Consider the following 20,797-nt stretch of genomic DNA (forward strand, 5'->3'; position numbering starts at 1 on the left):
AGTCTATGCCAGTTTACCTGTCAGTGTTATCAGTATTCACAACCTTTGTGAAAACACTGACACAGAGTACTAGGGTAAACTCATTAAGCTATGCCTCAGGATTCATTTTGTTATGTGGTATTATACAAAAAATAAACAGGTTATAGTTGATGATATGGCCGTTTATGTTCCCATTTATTGCAAATTGTTTTAGATTCAAAACCTGATGTAGATCAACAGATTAGATGATGCTGTACTGTTCCTTATCTAGATATATCTAAATGCAATATCGGAATCCTTGTTCTCCCATTACTCACCTTTATGTCGCATAAAAGCAAGTGTCTGTAGTAGTAGTAGTAGTAGTAGTAGTAGTAGTAGTAGTAGTCGTTATATTAGCCACCTCAGCGCTAAGCATGGAAATTAAAATTTGTACAACGAACACCAACAACAGCATTCTTCCACAGAATAATTATCTGCCATGATTTATAAGTTCCTAAGTATTCATTTTATGCTCACATATGAAATGGCAGTTTTTTGTTTGTGTATTGAAAAGCAATGCTCAGGTGAAATAATTTGATTTTTGGAGCACTCCATTATTTTACAGGGTTAGGTATCTGCACTGGAGGGACATGTTGATTTTATTTAATTCAGTGGTTTGATTAAAAGATTACATGTAATTAATGGTACAGCAAGAATACAGTGTTATTTAACATTTCCTTGTAAGCTCATAAATCCCATTGTCAAGTTGTGTAAATTGAGGCAACTGTTGTCAGTTGGATGAGTCCAAATTAAATATTGAATAAATAAATCAGCAACTTTAGATGTATTCTCAAATAATGGAATCGTTGGCAGTGGTTTTATTGTGCTGGCTATGGCAAATATGGGTGTGTTTATAAACAGTCTGTTCTGATACTGGATAGAATGTGACAATTTGGAGTGTTATCAACGACTGCCAGGCGGAATAGTCTTGTGCTTATAGACAAGTATACAACTAAGCGTGCATGCTAAATAAGCATCCAGTGTAGTAGACACCCACGTTGCCTTGATGCTATTCAGATGGATGATGTGTTTTCTCTGTGACCCTTTCAAGTTCTTCATGTTATTCCTGCGTACCAAACGATGTTTTCACACACTTAGCTGTTATAAGGTAATTGAGAACGAACGGTGTTGTATTTCAGGGAGGTACTTTTCACCAAATCTGGCCCAGGTGATGCAAGTTTCTTCATCTCTATGGCTTTATTGTAGCATACAAACCCCACATCTCATAACATCTTTACCTGTGTAACACAATAACAGACCTTGGATCAATACAGAAAATTGAGTTTCAGTCTAAGAGAGGTTTCTCTGTATTTTTTTTTCTTTTCAGGTTTAAGAGCATGAACTGTGGCACTCTTGTTCTAGGATGATCAGATCACATGTTGCATTATTTCAACTTCTACACGCTTATCCAACATTCTTGATTTCTTTATGTTTTCATTAGGTTGAGAATGTACGACTTTTGGATAGATTTAACAGTCGTAGACCATCCATTGGTACTTTGTACCTGACGGCTACTCACTTGATTTTTGTTGATCCAGCTGGGAAAAAAGAAACATGGGTAAGTGTGAAATTATCAATGATTATCTTTTTAAGCCATTTTTTTTGTGAAAAGTCCTGTCAACTTTAATTATGAATTATGAAAGGTTGTAAAAAAAGTCAATAATCAAAATGCAAATTTTTTGGAAAAATATTAATATTTGTTGCGCTGTTTGTAAATGTAAATGTATACTTGATTTTTTCAATATTTAATTATTACCAGAATATTTGGAAGATGGGATGGGGTGGGGGTGGGGGAAGGGGTGTACTGTAAATGGGTAAAATTCACAGGCGTTCTGAAACCGTTGAACTCCTCAAAAAAAAAAGTATCGGGAAGTTGTAAATTTTTTTAGCTTCCTCCTACTCTGTTACTATGGTGCTAAAACTCTAGGGAAAAATCAAAGAACACATGTTGCTATAAAAGATCAAATACATAGAATACCAAAGGGCAATATTGCTGAGTGACTTTTTTTAAACCCAGTCATATTAAAGTCAACACATTGTTGCAACTAACAAGTTACAAATTATAATATTGTTCTTATTCATTTTCTATAGAATTTATAGTCCAGTCAGTCTAGCGTAAATTTAGGCCAAACCTTGACATAATTGCAACAGAAATAATTGTTAGTGCATCTTGCTCAGAATTTTATGCTGAATAACATATCAAAAGTCTAGAAATAATTAAGTGGAGGAACATGGTGAAAAATGACATTTCTTAATTAACATAATTAGTGAAAAAATAATATTCATTCCTATTGAATTTAAACTGACTTAATGTGTGTAATGTAATCACTTTAGTTAAGGTTACAGATTACATGTAACGTACAATAAGTATGCATTTTTGTGAATGCCCATGTGAGTAGTATGTCTGTCATTAGATATTGGAGTACTTGAATACCTTCCTTCCATCATTAAACGTTTCCCTTGGTAGATAAATGTGCATGTTAAACAAGTATTAATAAGTGTAATTAACATATAAAACAATATATTAGTAATCCTACATATTTTCTGTTCATAAATAGTTATTGACATTCGATTTGACTTTTCAAATCAAACCACTCCAAAGTAAGCTAAACAATAGTAATGCAGATTACATGTAATGTGATTACATGTAATGTACAATAAGTATACATTTTGGGAATACCACTGTGAGTAGTATGTCTGTCATTAGGTATTGGAGTACTTGAATACATCCCTTTCATCATCAAATACCTCCCTTGTTAGATAACTATGCATATTAAACAATATAGAGAAAACAAAGGTATTGTTATTTAATAGAAATAATAGACTATTATTAAAACATCAATTGGATATCGAGATCGTATATAGCTATAAGTATCTAGGGATAGAATTTCAACCCAATGGTAAGTTTGATCTAGCAAAAGACAAACTTTATAGAAAGGCAACAAAGGCGTTCTACTCAATTAAAAAATTAATCACTTCGTTCACTAATATATTAAACATTCCAACATGGATCAAAATTTTTGATCATGCTATTAGACCCATACTTTCATATGGAGAGCAGAGAAGTAAACATGATCAAATGCCAATATAGAAACTAAACATCAAATTATCCAAAACGTTACTTCGAGTTAACTCATTTGCAACAAACTTAGCAGTAAGGTGTGTGTGTGGGGGGGGGGGGGACTAGGTAGGCAACCACTGTCGCAAATTTGTTAATAACATGATGGTGAAATACTGGCAGACTCAGAGTGTGTACGAAAAAGGAAAACAGTCTTATTGATGAGGCTGTCAAATATAACGTAGTTAACAAAACAGCCTGGCTACTGCTCTACAAACCATATGTGGATCTGAGAACAGAAAATTACTTGAATAATGGAAACAGACATATCATGAATAACATAATGATAATACAGAGGATAGATAAACAATATATTTCTCAATGGGAACAGGATATTAATGCTGATTGGACTTCTATGGGAGGTAAAAAATTGCACACCTACTGTAAATTTAAAACTAAAGTCAAAATGGAAGAATATTTGTATAACGGTTACAAGCAATTCCCATAGGAAACTTATTTGTAAATTGAGAATCAGTGATCATAACCTAATGACCGAAAAAGGGAGACATGTTAGACCTAAACTAGCAATAGAAGAGAGAATATGTAAAAAAAAAATGTGATACCAACACAGTTGAAGATGAAATATACTTTATTTATGGACTGCCCATTTTTATACACAAAGCAGAGACAATTTCTTTCTTTCACTATCAAATTTAAATGCACAATTTCAGACCATGGATCATACTACAAAATTCTACTATATTATGAGTAATTATTCCACTTTTACACTACTTGGAGCATATATATTGCTGAAACGCTACATCCCAGGAACACTTAACACAAGAGAATGAATCCTTTGAATTTAACCCCATAGTTTTACTTTAAATTATATGTAATATGTGTACTAGTATCCATTTATACACTATTACACTATACACTATTATTTGTTTTTGCTGGTATTTTTATTTTATGACAATGTTCTCTATTTTAAAGAATAAGTCAATAAATGAATATGAATATGTTAAACAGGTGTTAATTAGTGTAATTAACATGCTAGATAGCCATATGCATGTTAATTAGTGTAATTAATGTGTACAACAATACATTAGTAATGTTTCACCCTTATACCTATCTACTTATACATCTTACTTGCTAGGTTTGTTTGAAAAAACAATATTTTATGAATATAGTATTCCCGCTTATTATGCTAATTAATTATAAAATCTCAATTTTCACCATGTTCCAACACTTTGATTTTTCTCGACTTTTGATATGTTGTTCACCACAAAATTCTAAATAAGATGCACTAAAAATAATTTCTGTTGCAATTTTGTCCGAGTCAAACCTTATTTTGACTGGACTATTAGTCAGTGTATAGTTTTTATATACCAGTGTATTGGGAAAACAAATAGTTCTAATGCAAACTGCATCTTTACATATTTATTCAATAATAATGAATTATTCAGTCTAGGCTGCCATCAGGTTTTATGACAGTTTTTGTCATAATTCAATGGTATTAATCTGGATTGATTTGTTGTTTTAACACACCCCCCCCCCCCCCCCCCCCCATCCTTTACTCCCATCCTCCAAATATTCTGGTAATATTAAATATTGACAAAATCAAGTATACATATATGTATGATTAAAAGGCAGTCCAATAAAACACTGCTGTTATTGATTAATATATTTGTGGTTCGGAAGTAGTATATTAAAAGACAGTGTTCACATTTTATTGCATTTTCGTTATGCAATCATTTTTGAAGTGACTTCTGTTTCTTCTAGGAAATAAAATTTGTTTTCTATGGAAATCTATAAATTATTAAACATTTGGAGCTTATATTAGATATTTGTGAAGAGCAAAGGGAACAGACTAATAAAATACTGATTTAACCTACTTTGTATTCAAAATGCATGTTCTTTATTCACATGATATTGGAAAGTGACGTGTTTTCTTTCATTTGATTAGATTAATCATCTTGGGAGCTATGCACATCATGATTTTAATTAGTATAAACACAGTGTTTTATTTTCATCATGTATAAGGATCTTGGAAAATTTAGATTTGTAAAGTTTCCCCCAGTCCTCTCATTTTGTATATTCAGATCAGTTTATTTAGTTAACAGAGGTCACCATATGCCATAGGTAGAAGTCAACAAGGTTAAAATACACACAAAATGCATATGTCAGTTCCCCTTTGGCCATGTACAAGTAACATGTCGGGAACTCATCAATGTAGTCAGTGTGTTCTACTTCTATGTGGAATTTTGGAATTATGGAAGTGAATTCTCTAAAAGAATTTTATTTGCAACCATCTATTTTCCAATTATTTACCTTACTAAGTGTATGTTTCCTTTGCTTGACAGTTCCATCCATCAGTCGTTATCATTGATAGCCTTACTTCACTTGTTTTCACAACTTGTATCAGAGAATGATAGATGTGTAGGTTTCCATGAACTTGTCTCACGGGACAAGATCTTTCTGCATTGCTACCTTCAAGCCTGTTAATGGATAGGTTTTATTACTCCCATTTGCCTATTCATGAGTGTTCTGTCGCCAACTGAAAAACAGTTTGCACCCAAATTATCAACTGTGTAATGTATGTGTGCTATTTTCTAAACTTTCAGGATTTTTTGTAGATTTTATTGTCACATCATTTGTCAATCAAACAGGTACATGCAAGTAAACATGTTTAAACATGCAACATACTGGTAACTGTAACTCATAAATTTGACCATTTTAAATGTTTTTATTTGTTTAATTAGCTAAATATGAATATTTTGCTGCTAATCATACCAGGATATTAATGCCATGTACAATCAGTTTTCATAATGTTTGAGTTATTTTAGTGCCAGGTATTCTAGACTGATTGTTTTGCCAACATTTGTATGGTATCTGTGTAATTCAAATATTTGTCTATGTATAATAGAGATTAATGTGGTAGTTTGTAATGCCGCATGCAACTCAGGATCTGAACATGTTTCATATCAGGCGGCAGGGAAAGAATCGTCAATAATAAGTAAACTAATCAGCCAAGAAAAATCATGAATGTTATGATCACTTGCTCATCATTTTCACGCAAAAACAGATACATATACACAGATGCACGTACATGCACACCCGCCACATACACAGAGACACACAAACACATCCTACTCACTTCTGTCCAGATCTCAGCCACAAATACAGACACATACATGAACACACGAACACACACACACACACACACACACACACACACACATGCATATGCGCGCACACACACACACACACACACACACACACACACACACACACACACACACACATTTAAGGGTAAGGTGTTTTCAATTTTTGCACAAAAGTATCCGAAGTATTGCTCATAATGTCATAAAAAACAATAAGAGTCTGAAGATATTGGTCAACATGAAATGATATTGAGCAGGTTATGTATTCTTCATGTAATTTCTTACATTGTAGTATGATACTGAGGCAAAGACTAAAAGTGTCTATTTCAATCAAGACAATAGTTTTTTAGCACAAGTGAACCTATCATAGGCATGGCGCAATGTCTGTTCTTCTGTCTGTCCATCCATCTGTCCGCGTTGGTCCATGTGTGTGTGTGTGTGTGTGTGTGTGTGTGTGTGTGTGTGTGTGTGTGTGTGTGTGTGTGTGTGTGTGTGTGTGTGTGTGTGTGTGTGTGTGTGTGTGTGTGTGTGTGTGTGTGGACAATGTAAACTATATTTTGTGGGGATGTTTCTTTTGATGGCTACTTAGGAAATTGTTCAAATTGAAATGATTGCACTAGAGGTGTGCATTTTGGCAATAAAAAATTGCAATTTTTTGGAAGCAAAGAACTTCCAGTCTCAAGCCAAAGTGCAAGTTATGTAGTTTTATTGATGTCACAAAATCAAAATCTGCACATTGCAGCATTGCAAATGATGGTACATATTGTAACAAATATGGATTGGTATGTTGATTTATAAACATTTACTTTTAAATATCACAAATTGTACAGTTATGCTACAACACTGTCAGTGCTTTTTTGTTTGGTGGTGGTGGGGGGGGGGGGGGGGGTTGTGATATGGACTTGGCCCAATCTTTATGAAAAATGGTAACAGCTGGCTGAATGTTGTAATCTTGATCTTCCTATAAAACATTATTTCCCAAGTGTAGAAAGACTCGGTAAATAAAATCAGGCATAAATCATGCATACCATATTAATAACCTACCTGTATAGGAACTGTGATGCAATGTAATCCACGTAGTTCTGCATTTCTCAAATTAAAATTCAAGCAACATATTGCAGTGATTACAAAGTTGACAATTTATACTATAGATTGCTCATACTAATGAAGTTGCTGTCATTAATTGTACAAGGTGATTACACTTAACAGTCTATCTGACTGTGATGTAATTCTGTGGCCTAGCACAGCTTTCCTGATTACTTTATTTCCATCAAATTAGTCCGTAACTACATTCCATGGTATCCTAGCGATTTAATGATACAGTCCTTGGAAAATACTAATCAGAAAGATACTTGCGTCAACTGTTTCTTTTCAGATGTTTTCTCATGTGTAAACTTTATATGCTCTGATCATTACTTTAAAGTATGGATTGGATTGGTTTGACTTGCTGGTGATTAAAGAATGATCATTGGTTAATGAATGTCATGTGACTAATGATAGGGAAGTTAGTCTTGTAACTTACTAAGTACCATGTCTTCCAGCTTATGTTTGGTCAATTTTGGTCATGTGATTATTTGTGTTCTGATCATTTGAAGCTCATTTAAAAACTAATTTAAAAAGTTCCTGTAAAAGGTTTGTGGTGAGGAATTTAGACAGGTACATTATTTACGACAAAGAAATGAAATAATGTATCCATTTCCAATTTATCTTACTCTTTTATTTAAGCTGTTGTACACTTAGCTAAAAAGTATACATGAACATGAACAGTACATGAACAGGTAACACTATAATGTACATGAACAGGTAACACTATAATGTACATGGACAGGTAACACTATAATATGCAATGTACATGCTAGTCTTATTTTGATTGTAGGTGTCATGTATACATGTATGAAATTTCTTGATGGCATAGAAACAAACCAACCATCTTTGAAATTCTAATTAAAACGGAACATATCGCTGTTTGCTAATTAACTCGTATAGATTTTCTTTTTACAGGTATGTCACCATACTTTACGTTTACATTACAGATAATAATTACATACTCAGACTGCGTTTCATTCTCACTCACACGCTAAGGAGAAAACCAAACCATGACAAATCATTTGAAATGGAAGAAAGCCTCGGGGTAGATACATGTGTAGTGCTTTGAAGACTATTACACACTCAAAACAAGAATTTATGGCAAAATAACACTCCCAAAGTGATTGCCCTGCCACAATCATAAAGGACTGACAGTGATGAAGTAATAATGTTATCATCTTGAAGAATTATGAAGAATAGTTTCCTTGTCCTTATGGTGATAAATTGGTGGTGACTTATGCCATGTCTTTCTTTACTTTTTTTTTTTATCAGATAATGCATATGCATATCGCAGCTGTAGAGAAGATGCCTTTGACTACAACAGGATCTCCATTACAAATCCGATGCAAGAATTTCCAGGCTGCCACATTTGTTATACCTAGGGAAAGAGATTGTCATGATATATACACGTCTCTGTGTAAACTTTCCAAACCAGGTGAGTACCGATATATTAGTTCTGTCCTCATGTTCAATTTTGAGTTGGTTCGAGTGCAGATCAAAGTTGGGTTTCCTGTCCCCACATGCACTAAAACTAGTTTGAACCAATTTAATTATGAATTCAAAACCACTTGTGGGGGTGTGTGTGTGTGTGTGTGTGGGGGGGGGGGGTTGTGAACCAATCCAAACGAAATCATTCGAAACTGATGCTAAAGAAAATTGAAGTGATTCACTCCAAATCCATTGCTCAGTTTTCTTGTCGGAGACACAATTCGGTTTCAAACTGATTAACTGAATTGAAAATCAGTTTCAAAGAGACGGATATATTGTCTTTCATACTGATGTTTCATAGAAATTAATATGTAGATAGTTTAGATTATCAATCAGTCAATTCACTTGTATGACCTATACAGTTATTAAGGGGACACATCATCTGTTCAGATAACCAAACAATAAATAAATAATGCAGATAGTTAAAGTTACTCCTACATGTGTCAATATTTTGGGGTCCCTGTGTATAGGTGTTTTAGTCATATCTGTGTGATCTACGTGACTGATGTCAAAGCTCTAATGGATAAGAAGTAACAATGATATAAATATTCACTGTATGATACAGCAGCATGCCAATGTTTAAGTTTCTAACATCCTAGATACGTGTACTTGTCAGGCAAGTGGAGCTTATATTGCCCATAGGACAGTATATTGAGAATAATCAGTACCTAATTTAGATCACAACTTGTACAAGATGGTCTCAAATTTTGACCCCAGTGGAAGTCATAGATACGAAATCAATATCTGTTTCCTGCCATATAAATATTCACTGACGTAATTCACTAAAACCTCGATACGGCTATTTGTGCCATCAGATTGGGATGTTATCTGCCTACTTCATGTCTGGTAGATTATCGTCTAATCTTTACATGTAAACACTCATATTGGTGCAGTATGATTCTCTTATAAGAGTCTTACTGTGATATACTGTTGTCTTTTAACAAAACATGTACATGTATACCCCTTACATCTGTGCAGGACACACATAACTTGTGCAATGCGGCTTATGCCCAAATAATGTATGTAACCCGTCTATTAAAATTTCTGTGTGCTATGTATGTTTAACTTAAGCACAGATGTCGTCAGGATTTTCCATGGTACTTTCCATAGCCCATAAAGAGGATGACATTTATATTATAGTAGTAAAACACAGTGTTGTAAAACTTGATTCATTTAATGGCATGATCATTACTTTTTACTGAGTTTTGCAATGCCAATAGGTGAACAATACTAATAATTTTCATGATATTGAAACAATATGCTTCAGTGCAAATATATCACTGAGACGGTATTAGCAATACTTGTTCAATATCTTATTTTAGTTTAAAAGTTAATGTGGTGGAATAGGCATCATTTATATTTGTCTGGGTTTTTTTTGCATGATAAACGGGGTTATTTTGTACATTCAGGTTCACTTGTCTTTTCTGTGTGCATACAATGTATGTCTTAGATCTCAGTAACCTTAGGGTAGATGTAATGAAATAAACTACTCGGAGGATGGTGGTATATATCAATATCTCTGAATATTAATTAAAGTAATTTGCATACAAATGTATATTGCTGAATATTGATTAGAATAATTTGCATATAGATCTATGCATATCATTGAATATCACATTCATTAATATATAATATATAATATATGTGTGTGTGTGTGTGTGTGTGTGTGTGTGTGTATGTGTGTGTGTATGTGGTGTCAGATTAATAGTCGTAGCTGTTAATGAATATAATGTAATGATCATGATGCTGATAAGAAATATATAAAAGTCATCAGCCACAACTGATGATTGATTGCTAGTTTATTAACCTATCATAATGTGACAGCAGCAATCATGGTATGCCATAAGTATTCAGATGAGATGACAATTCAAAGGTTAAACCACAGGCAGTGGAATTACCCATCATTCTTTGTGGTTTGACAATATTGATATCTCATGTCTCTTTGATAGCTTCATGTCAGGGTAGTCATTGCATATAGTTAGACAGGAGCAGCCATCTGTTCATGTTCTATATGATAACATAACAAGTTCTGTAGAGGTACTCACGATTTAGAGCTTTATGTTTTAAGACTAAGAATGCAAACAAGGGTAGGAAATCATGTATCTAGATCTCACGACTCTCAATTTATTAGTAGAATTAGATAATTTTGCTTAGTTCATATTCAAATTGATTTTATTCATAAGTCCAATACCGAGACTTAATAAATCCATATTTAGAACTGTCAGTGTCACTTCTTTTTCTTGCCTACGTGTATGTGTACGTGTATGTGTACATGTCATAGGCTACTGGTAGAAAATTGGCATGGATTCTTACTTGCTGTGAACTTTGAAAAGGTGTTAACATCTTAACCATTCATGAAGGATATGTTCTCTTTAAATTGTCTTGCATGTACGCTTGTCTACATATTTATTTCTTCAGAAAAAAATTGCCTCTCTTTACCCCTGTCGACTTTATAATTGCTAAAAAACTTAATCTGAAAGAATCAACATTTAGATTCACTACTAATTCCATAGAGATTTATTAGAGATAGAAGTATGTTAATAGTATACCAAGGGAATCTGATAAAAATCATTCTGTCACCTGTCGTGTCTAAACTGTCTCCCCAGTTCATTAATATTATCAACTATTTCTGCTCACTAGCTGTAAATACCACTTGATAAGGACAACTGAACCTTTGGAAGCTCATCAAATGTGTCATATTCTGAAACAGAGAGGTAGTTTTCACACAATTGTTCTTCTGTGTCCCAATATCAATAATATCCAGTAAGTGTTTTTCATTCAATATTAATTGAAAGAAAAAAAAAATTTAAAAAAAAAAAATTAAATTATGTTCTTGGTACACCATGATAAGTATCAAGTAGTTCTAGTTGGTTTTCCTGCTTCCTTTTACTAGATGAGCACTGCTCACTCTAGAAGATTGTTTTTAGGGGAAATATTCTTAATAATAATAATCACATTTCAGTATTCCACTGAGGAATACATGTACACGTAATGTGATGTTATGATGATATCTGCACATAACATTTACTTTCTCTTTCTCTAATTGTGGACATAATTATCCTGGCTGTAAGATTTAGCCCAGAGACTTGTCTTGGTGTTGTTCTGTGAGGCTCTCTAGAGCTATGGCAAGTCTGTCATCTGTGTCAGATGATAATACCTTACAAGGAGCAGAAGATTAAAAAACAAACAAACATCATCTATGCCTATCATTTAACCCATGGGTCTCTCTGCTTCTAGTTCTAACTCATCACATAATTGTACATTTTGCAAAGGAAGAGCTTCAGTAAGTAAAATCTGCCTGGATTGCCCAGTCATTTATCAGTGTTCCCAAACAAAGTTAGGGTCTACTCATGGTAATGATATGTGTATGCTAAATCTGAAGCAAAACTACCTGAAAATATAAAAAAAAAAAAAAAAAGGTTTACCCATGTCCATACCTGCTTACTTGTGTGAGGAGTAACTGCATAATTTTATCATCCCTGGATATAAAACTACATTGCAATATCACTCATTATGCCAACAGCCAGGCTATTCTTGTTGTGGAAAAGTGTCTTTTTTATTCAGAAAGCCATAATTACTTCATATTAGATGGCTATGATGAAAGTACAAGTAGTTTTATGCATGTATACTATAATAAAACTGTATGACAATATTGCATACATTACACAGCATAATCTAATAACAATGTCTGTGTCAGCACACTTCCATCCACCTTTGCTATTTGCCATGTGATTTACATACAAATTACATGATTAACATGAAGTAGTGAAATTTTGTATAGAAATTTTAATGACCCAAAACTTTTTCCATGTGTTGACTTTTCCCAGTCTTACTCACATCACTGTTTGATTCTATCCCCTTCATGAAGTATTTGGCAATATGTAATATTGGTCAATCTGAAGTATTTATCAAGATAAAGTATATATATTGTGTATGATTATGTAATATTGTAAATTTCATCTCCCAAGATGTTGTAATGAGATATTTTCACTGTATGGTTGCTTGGTCTCTGCATACTTTATTTACATTTTTACATTTCATGAATCATATTTCAAGAGTAGCTGCTACATAATCATGTTTTTATATACTCACTATTCTTTAGTGAGCAATAGAGGTTTTTCCTCTGAGAAATGAAACCGGTTTCAGTTTTTGTGTGAAAAATTGAAGATATATTAAATGTGTTTTGTGACAACATAAACATGGGGACCTATGATTGTATAATTTGTATTTATTTAATTCATGCTTTCATTTTGCGTTGACAGGAACAAATTAGTATATATTAAAGTTAAATTTCAATTTTTCAAAATGTGCTTAGTAATGACTTGTACACCTATTTAACATGACCAAATTGCAGTTGGACATTCATTTTGTATACAGTTGTCAATGCAAGGTTGAATACATAGAGAGCAAAGTGTAATCCTTTGGGGGGATGCATGTACATGTATCAAAAGCAAATAGTTTGATTGCTTTTCTTCATTTTTGCATTTCTGAGATGTCTTTAGTGTGAAATGTGACTGCACCCACTGATGTAACCACTCAGAACTTGTCTGTTAGCACATTATATAAGCGGAAGCAATGCCTGGATCTTTCAGGATAAGCTGGCTTCATACTGCAAAATATTCTCTATATTTAAATTCTTCAAACTTTACCTTTCTCACTACTTGGCCTTACATGTATATTGCACATCACTACCCATGGTCAACATATTTCATTGCCTGTCCAGCTTGCTTTCTGGTAAATAGGACGAGAGATAGCCCAAAGGAACAATTTTGCTTTTTGAGCTTTCATGACACACCCTGACATTTAGTACACAATATGAGAGCAATTAGTTTGTATTTATGTGATGTATATTATTACCTTACTGGGCCTTTTCTATGAGTTTTGTGGACCAAGGTTGTACGGCAGGAGGGGCCGAAGTTATACTACCTAGGTCCTCAAATCCCATGCTGGAAATGATTATATGTATGTAGTTGCATGGAAACATCACATAATCACAAATTGATGGTGAAACATGTTATGTACAAAATTGTAAAGATATTGAAAAAAAAAATCAAAGCCCAAATCACTAAGCTAAGAGATAGTGACAACCACTTGCTATATTTGGGCAAAGTGTGCCAGGGGATGACAGAACTTGAAATTATTGCAAGGGTTCGATGTGCATGCTCTCCATTGAACTACATTGGAAATGATACCGGTTATCTGATAAATTCCATGTAAGCATTGTGGGTATGTAAATTTCATATGGATCAATATAGAGTATTCATTTACCTCAGATTGTGCAATGTATTTAATCTTAGACTTAAATTAGTAACGAGTTTTGTACAGCCAAGATGTATTGACTTGCTCTTTCATTGAGCATTGTTACAAACTTTCAGTAGATAATGGAGAAGAAACACATATGCCATTACTTTACTTTAGAGGTATGATGTATGTAATACTATTTATAGATAACAAGACATATGTTGGTATCCATGACAACAGCAATGAAAGCACTAATCATACTCAAAGTTATGCAGACTCATGATGTATAAGAGGAGATGAGAAGGATGATTGTCTGGCTATTTCAAGTATTTGTACATCTCTCTATACGTTTGTCTGTGTCTGTCTGCACCTCTCTGTCTGTCTGTCTGTCCATCTGTTTCTGTCTGTTTGTTTGTCTGTCTGTCTGTCTGTCTTTCTGTTTATCTTTCCATCCATCCATCCAGCTACATGTATCCATCCATCAGTCAAAGTTTGTTTTAACGATAGAAAATAAGCTCAGTGCAAAGAGTTGATAGTGTGTACAATGTTTGATATTGTTTGAATTCAAGGGTCCTTTTCTGTGATAGCAGATATGAGATTATGTATATTAAATGCAGTTTCTTAAAAACAATCACTTTTAATGAGACCTGAATGTATGAATTTATCAAAGGTTGATTCTTCTGAAACATTTGTTTATACTGTTATTGAAGTTTATTCATCATACTGATAAGATACCGGTCCTAATTTTTGTGCTCATAACGCATTGTATCCTATAAACTCCTTGCATTTGAATAGTTTGGTCACAGCTGTAAAGTTTACAAGTGCAACATAAATTTTATTGTTTTATGTTGTCAGGACTGTACACTAATTAAGATGTTAAGATAATAGGTTTATTATTATTTGTATAATATGTATGTTATGTTTTCTTTAATTGTTTGCAATGAAATTTTCTATGCAATAACAGGTGTTGAATTTGTTTCATCTGCATTTCAGATGAAGGGAAGTGAAACCCTCTTTGATCATTGTGTTATTGATTACATAGTCCTCTGCTGTCTAATTTTGTATCTAATAATTCAAACTCATTAATCATTTTACTTGAACTTTCAACCCAAAAGATCTGTTATTGTCTACTTGCATGATATATGGACTACTAGTTAGTAACATATTGGATTCTTTACAATTACATTGTAAAAAACATACAACCTGAAACAAAGACATTGTTTGGCTCAACAAAAATGTAAATAACACCACTACATTTTATCAAGTCTGGCTTAACAAAAAAATTGTCAATACTGCTACACTTTATCTACTGGCGCAAGGAATATCTTACCAAAAAAGATACTTGTCGAGCAAGATGGCAAAATGTAGTAATGTTTATAGTAACTTGATATTCGTCAAGCCAGGTAGTAAAATGTAACACATTTGGTAAGATTTTTTTTCCGCCAGGTAAAACGTAGAGTGAAGTAATACTATACAGTAAGATTTTTGTCAAGCCAGGGGATAATGTGAACAGTAAGATGTTTGTCAAGCAGACTTCTTGATTTGATTGTAATTTGATGCTTTGCTTTGCGTGAATACAGATAGTCTTCTCCAGGAATAGTGTCAGTGGTGTAGTGTATCTGGACAGGCGGCAAATCCTTGTGCATTTGTATGTTAGTTAGTCCAATGATACAATAAATTCATTAATACTGGAAAGTGTTGAAGTGAAAAATTTCCGTCTACATGTAAATATGTAGAAATAGCTTATAAGTTACATTGACTATAATGAAATTCACATCATTTGTAGACATGATGAGTGCTATGAGACAAATATACATAATACGATATCATCACAGTATGAGTATGCCTTCAGGAATGGCTATTAACTTGCATAGAATCCTGTTGTACTAGATACAGGAAAATCCCTGCATAATTGCTTACACTGTAGTCAAGAGTTTAGAATCCAGGTCAAGTATGAAGTCGAGTGGAGGGGTTATCCATTGATATGCTATCCTTCAAGTTTAGATGTCTTTCTTAGCTCTATTGTACTAAAAGATCCATGTTGTTTCCACCTTACATGTATGGAAGTTGTAACTACTCACTTCAGCCATGCAGCTTAATGTGAATGTGTACTCACTGGAAACTACGATAGATCTGTCACGTACTCTAATAATATAAAATTGGATCAAAATCTCTCATACCCACACTTATTCACACATACACACACACACACACACACGCACGCACGCACACACACACACACACACACACACACACACACACACACACACATACATATATATACACATACACTGCATGAAAGGGTGACGTTTCTGGTTCTGTGTACATGGCAGTCACACGACAGAATTGCCGAAAATCTGGAAATGTCGCATTTCTGTTGTGTGACCGTCATGTATATGAAATCGGAAATGCCAATTTTCATGCAGCGATGCCCTCCCCAACCCTGATGAAACTTCATGTTTCAAAAGAAGAAAAGCAACTTTGTGACATTTCTACTAGTAACAATGCTAACGTCATCCACAGTTTGAGAAATTCCAACATCAGTGACCATATTTTGTGTGATTTAATGTGATATATGTGTTTTAGATGCAAATTTAGAATTATTTGAAATTAGAACAATTTTATATGGTCAGTATCTTCAAGTGGCCAACAATTTTAATCACAACAAAGTAATATATGCTGATATCAACTAATATTGTCGGGGAACACAAATTGTTGTAGTGAGAAATGAACAGGATTACAATTCCTATGTGCATGTATAAATAGATAATGGACATATATATATAAAAGTGAACGGAAAAGTGACACTAAGCTTCAATTTATGGAAAGGAAACATCATATCCTGATGTACACACTCTGTATGTTCTCCAAGGAATGGTAGCAAGACATCAAAGGAGTGTGTTATCAGTAGAAAATGAGTTTATCATTTGCTTATAGTGCCATGATTACCTGTCTTGTGACAGAGCCCTTGCTTACAGATAAGATTGCTATTGAAGGAGGTGCCACTGCATTGACAGGTGACTCCATTAGTACGGAAAATTTCAATTAAAGTTCTCCTGTTCCATTTATATGTGTTTTGGCATACTTACATGTAACTCTACATTGATGTATTTTCTATAGGCAAGGGCAAAAGGGTATGGCTGGTTTTCTTATCAGTATTTCATGTCTCATATTAAATTTGTCCCATTCTCACTCACAGATATCAAGCGAGACAGGATCTTTGCATGTTTTAAAATAAAAGTAAAGAAATCAGGGTTTGATTACTGAGTATATTAAAGTTTTAAAATGTGCACAGAAGATGAAGTGAAAGTGAGTAGGTGACATGAAGACATGAATGTGTAGTTTCTTGTCCTGATTAATTCTGAAAAAAGTTTCAGCTTTATGAGATAGCAAATACTTCTGTGTAACCTCCCTACCCACACCCACATACACAACCAAATAAAGAAAGAAGATAAAAACATCCACCAAAAGTGTGAGTTTTCTATGGACTGAGGCATTGTAAATGACAACAGAAAATGTTGTGACAAGTTCCCCACACCCTTCATATAGACTACAAGGTTACATGTACAATGTATTTCTGATGTAATTCTTAAAAAAATAAGTGACGATCACTTAGCCTCAAAATCTTTGTGGAGGAATCTAACATGTACCGTACATTTATGATTATAATATCAAAGTTAGAACACAGATGTTGAATTATACTGTACATTGTACTTGCTTTGCGCTAGAGTACCACTGACATTTTTATTTATTTTATTTTATTTAGTTTTTTGTTTGTTTGTTTGTGGAGTAACGTATATAGAGAAGGCAAAGTTTGCAATGGCCCAAAATCTGATAAATTTATGTGCACCTCAGTCTCAGGTTGTGAGTTATTCAAATTTTTATGAAAAAATTGTTATCAGAAATTCAAACCACTGTGGACACATGTCTTGTATGATATTTGCCTGACTATCTGTTTTCATCTCTGAATTATTTTTGTGAACCAGTAATATATTATTTGCATTCTAAAATGTGCAATGATGTGATATGTGCTGTAAATAATTTAGTGTCTACACCAGAAAATTACTGTGGCAGGTAGTTTTATAGATGGTATAATGACACCATAAATTGATGTACATACATTAGACGAAGTAATCAAGGTTATTTTCTCTCATAATCCACTACATTAAGCTTTAAACAACCTCATACATGGATGCCATGGTCATTACACATCAGCTTTGTCGTTAATGAGTTGACTTGCTTCACAAACAAATCTATCAAGCCATCCGTATCACGTTGACAATCTAGACAGCTGTCTCTCAAGCCAGTTGATCATGTCCATGTCATAGCCCATGAAATGTCATGTCATGTCATGTGATAGAAAGGAGGATTCACAGGGCAATTGGTCAGTAAATAAATTTTCTGGTGAAGTTTTTGTAACTGAATGGAATGAATCTGGTTCAGATTATGATATTTTATTTCACAAATCGTGGTACAGTGTATGTCTGTCTGTCTGTTGGCCTGTCTGTACATGTATGATGTATGTGTTTATATGTGTATACGTACCTGTCTATGTATATGAATGTGAGTGTATGTGTGTATGTATGTATGTATGTATGTATGTATGTATGTATGTATGTATGTATGTATGTATGTATGTATGTATGTATGTATGTATGTATGTATGTATGTATGTATATATGTGTGTATGTATGTATGTATGTATGTATGTATGTATGTATGTATGTATGTATGTACGTGTAGATAAAGAGAGATATTTAATGGCTTGATATCCATAATTCATCAATTTTCAGAATGATAAAACATAGAGATTTTATATAAATTGTATTGATTATGCAAATATACTCACTCAATCAAAATTCTAATCATGGATTGCTGTAATCTATGAGATCCTCCTGAGTATACATTGTAACCTCTAGGGAATTGGATTACAAGTCTTGAATCAACATTATAATGTGTACATGGGAATTGAGAATTTTTTGTCAGCGAGGACATTTTTGACATGATGAAAGATAGTCTCGGCTAACTTTTTTTATAGGATGAGTTCTGTTCCTTTAGACTTATTACTAGGATGTGTCTTTCAATACAATAGGGAACTTGCAATCCAAACTGAGCATGCTCAGATGCAAAGGACTATGGGATTATCTGTGGTTATCGTAATACCTAATCAGGAGTTACTAGTAAAATAAACCTCACACAATGGTTAGGGCAACTATGAATTGATCATTTGTGGTTAAAAACAATCTAACATTATTGTTTACAATACGGTTTGATTAGTATTTATAATCACATTTCCCATGATGCAGTATTCAACATGGCGGGTTTGCAAGTTCCCTATTTCAATTCATGATGCCACTGTAATTTTTTTTTATTGTTTTTTAAGTAAAAAAAGCTACATGTTTATCCCAAAAAAAAGGAATTGTTTCTGGTCAGGACATGTAGTCTAAAATGGTGCTGTTGTTGACACTGTTTTACTCCTTTAAAAGGAATTGATCAGTTGCCTTTATATCAAGAAAGGGAGGGAGGGGGGGGGGGGGAATTGAAAACATAAAAGAAAAAAACTTGCATGTTTTATACTAGTATCAGAGAAGAAAGAAAAAATGAAATGAATGCATAAACATGCAGATTATACAGTAATTCCTCAAATAATGGAAACAAAAAAGGAACAATATGGAGAAGGTAATGATATTTATTGACTTACGGTGCAGCTCAGCTGTGAAAGACTGTATCTATGGAATAAGAATAGAATACCTCAACTTAACAATGAGATCTAGTTGTGTTTATTAAATATGCATTTTAGTACAGATATTTGCATTCACTAGAGTGACAGGTTTTCTTTTCATTCCAGTTTTCATGACAAGTTCTTTCAGTGTTGTCTTTCATCCAGTGTTACATTTTTATTAGTCCATTAGAATTACTGTCAACATTGCCATAGTAACAGTTTCAAAATAACCTTCACTGAATGTCCAAACCTCCAATTACTGGTCTGTAATTAGCCTTGTTAAAAACTAGAAACTGTCACATGATTCTATCGTATTGTGTGCTTTTAAGTAACAGGTGTCACTCACTGGTATGTCCTCATGCCTTTAGGGTTTAATGACACTGGGTGTTATCAGTGTGTGGGAATGTGTCTGCCTCCTAGAGGAGGTAGGGGTGTGTTAGTGTGCAGGAATGGTCTGCCTACCTCGGTGGGGGGTAGGACTGTCAGTGTACAGGAATGTATCTATCAACCTACATGAAGTAGGGATGTGTCAGTGGGCAAGAATGTGTCTGCCTACATACATGTAGATTGAAGTAAGGGTTGTGTTAGTGTGCAGGAATATACATATACAAATGCATGTATGTGTCTCCCTGTATGATGGTAGGGTAGGAGGGGTGGCAGTATGCAGGACTGTGTCTGCCTACCTAGATGGAGGTAGGAGTATGTCATTGTGTGGAAATGTGTCTGTCAATCTAAATGGTGTGTGTGTGTGTGTGTGTGTGTGTGTGTGTGTGTGTGTGTGTGTGTGTGTGTGTGTGTGTGTGTGTGTCAACCTGAGAAGATGAGGTACATGTAGCTAGGGCTTAGGAGGAGCTAGAATGTGAGTGTGTTATGTCACAATTAAGTGAAAGTACATGTTTAGTATTCAGGAGGCAGGCATACATAGATATGTCTCCATATCTTTGGGATTAGAGATACTGAATCTGTAAATCTGTCTGTAACTGGAGGAAGTGAAATGTCTGATTATGTTTTAAAGTGTTG

General features: G+C 33.9%; 1 protein-coding gene across 1 annotated transcript in view; it reads left to right on the plus strand.

Moving 5' to 3' along the window:
• The window catches only part of LOC144438481 (phosphatidylinositol-3,5-bisphosphate 3-phosphatase MTMR6-like), a 50,064-nt gene that overhangs the window by 9,015 nt on the left and 20,252 nt on the right, over window positions 1-20,797 (plus strand). Inside the window, exons 2-3 of the mRNA XM_078127517.1 lie at window positions 1,460-1,576; window positions 8,599-8,761. Of these exons, the coding sequence (XP_077983643.1) occupies window positions 1,460-1,576; window positions 8,599-8,761 (280 nt within the window). The remainder of the gene's footprint in view (window positions 1-1,459; window positions 1,577-8,598; window positions 8,762-20,797) is intronic.

The sequence above is a fragment of the Glandiceps talaboti genome, chromosome 8 (genome assembly GCF_964340395.1).
Source record: "Glandiceps talaboti chromosome 8, keGlaTala1.1, whole genome shotgun sequence".
Lineage (NCBI taxonomy): Eukaryota > Metazoa > Hemichordata > Enteropneusta > Spengelidae > Glandiceps > Glandiceps talaboti.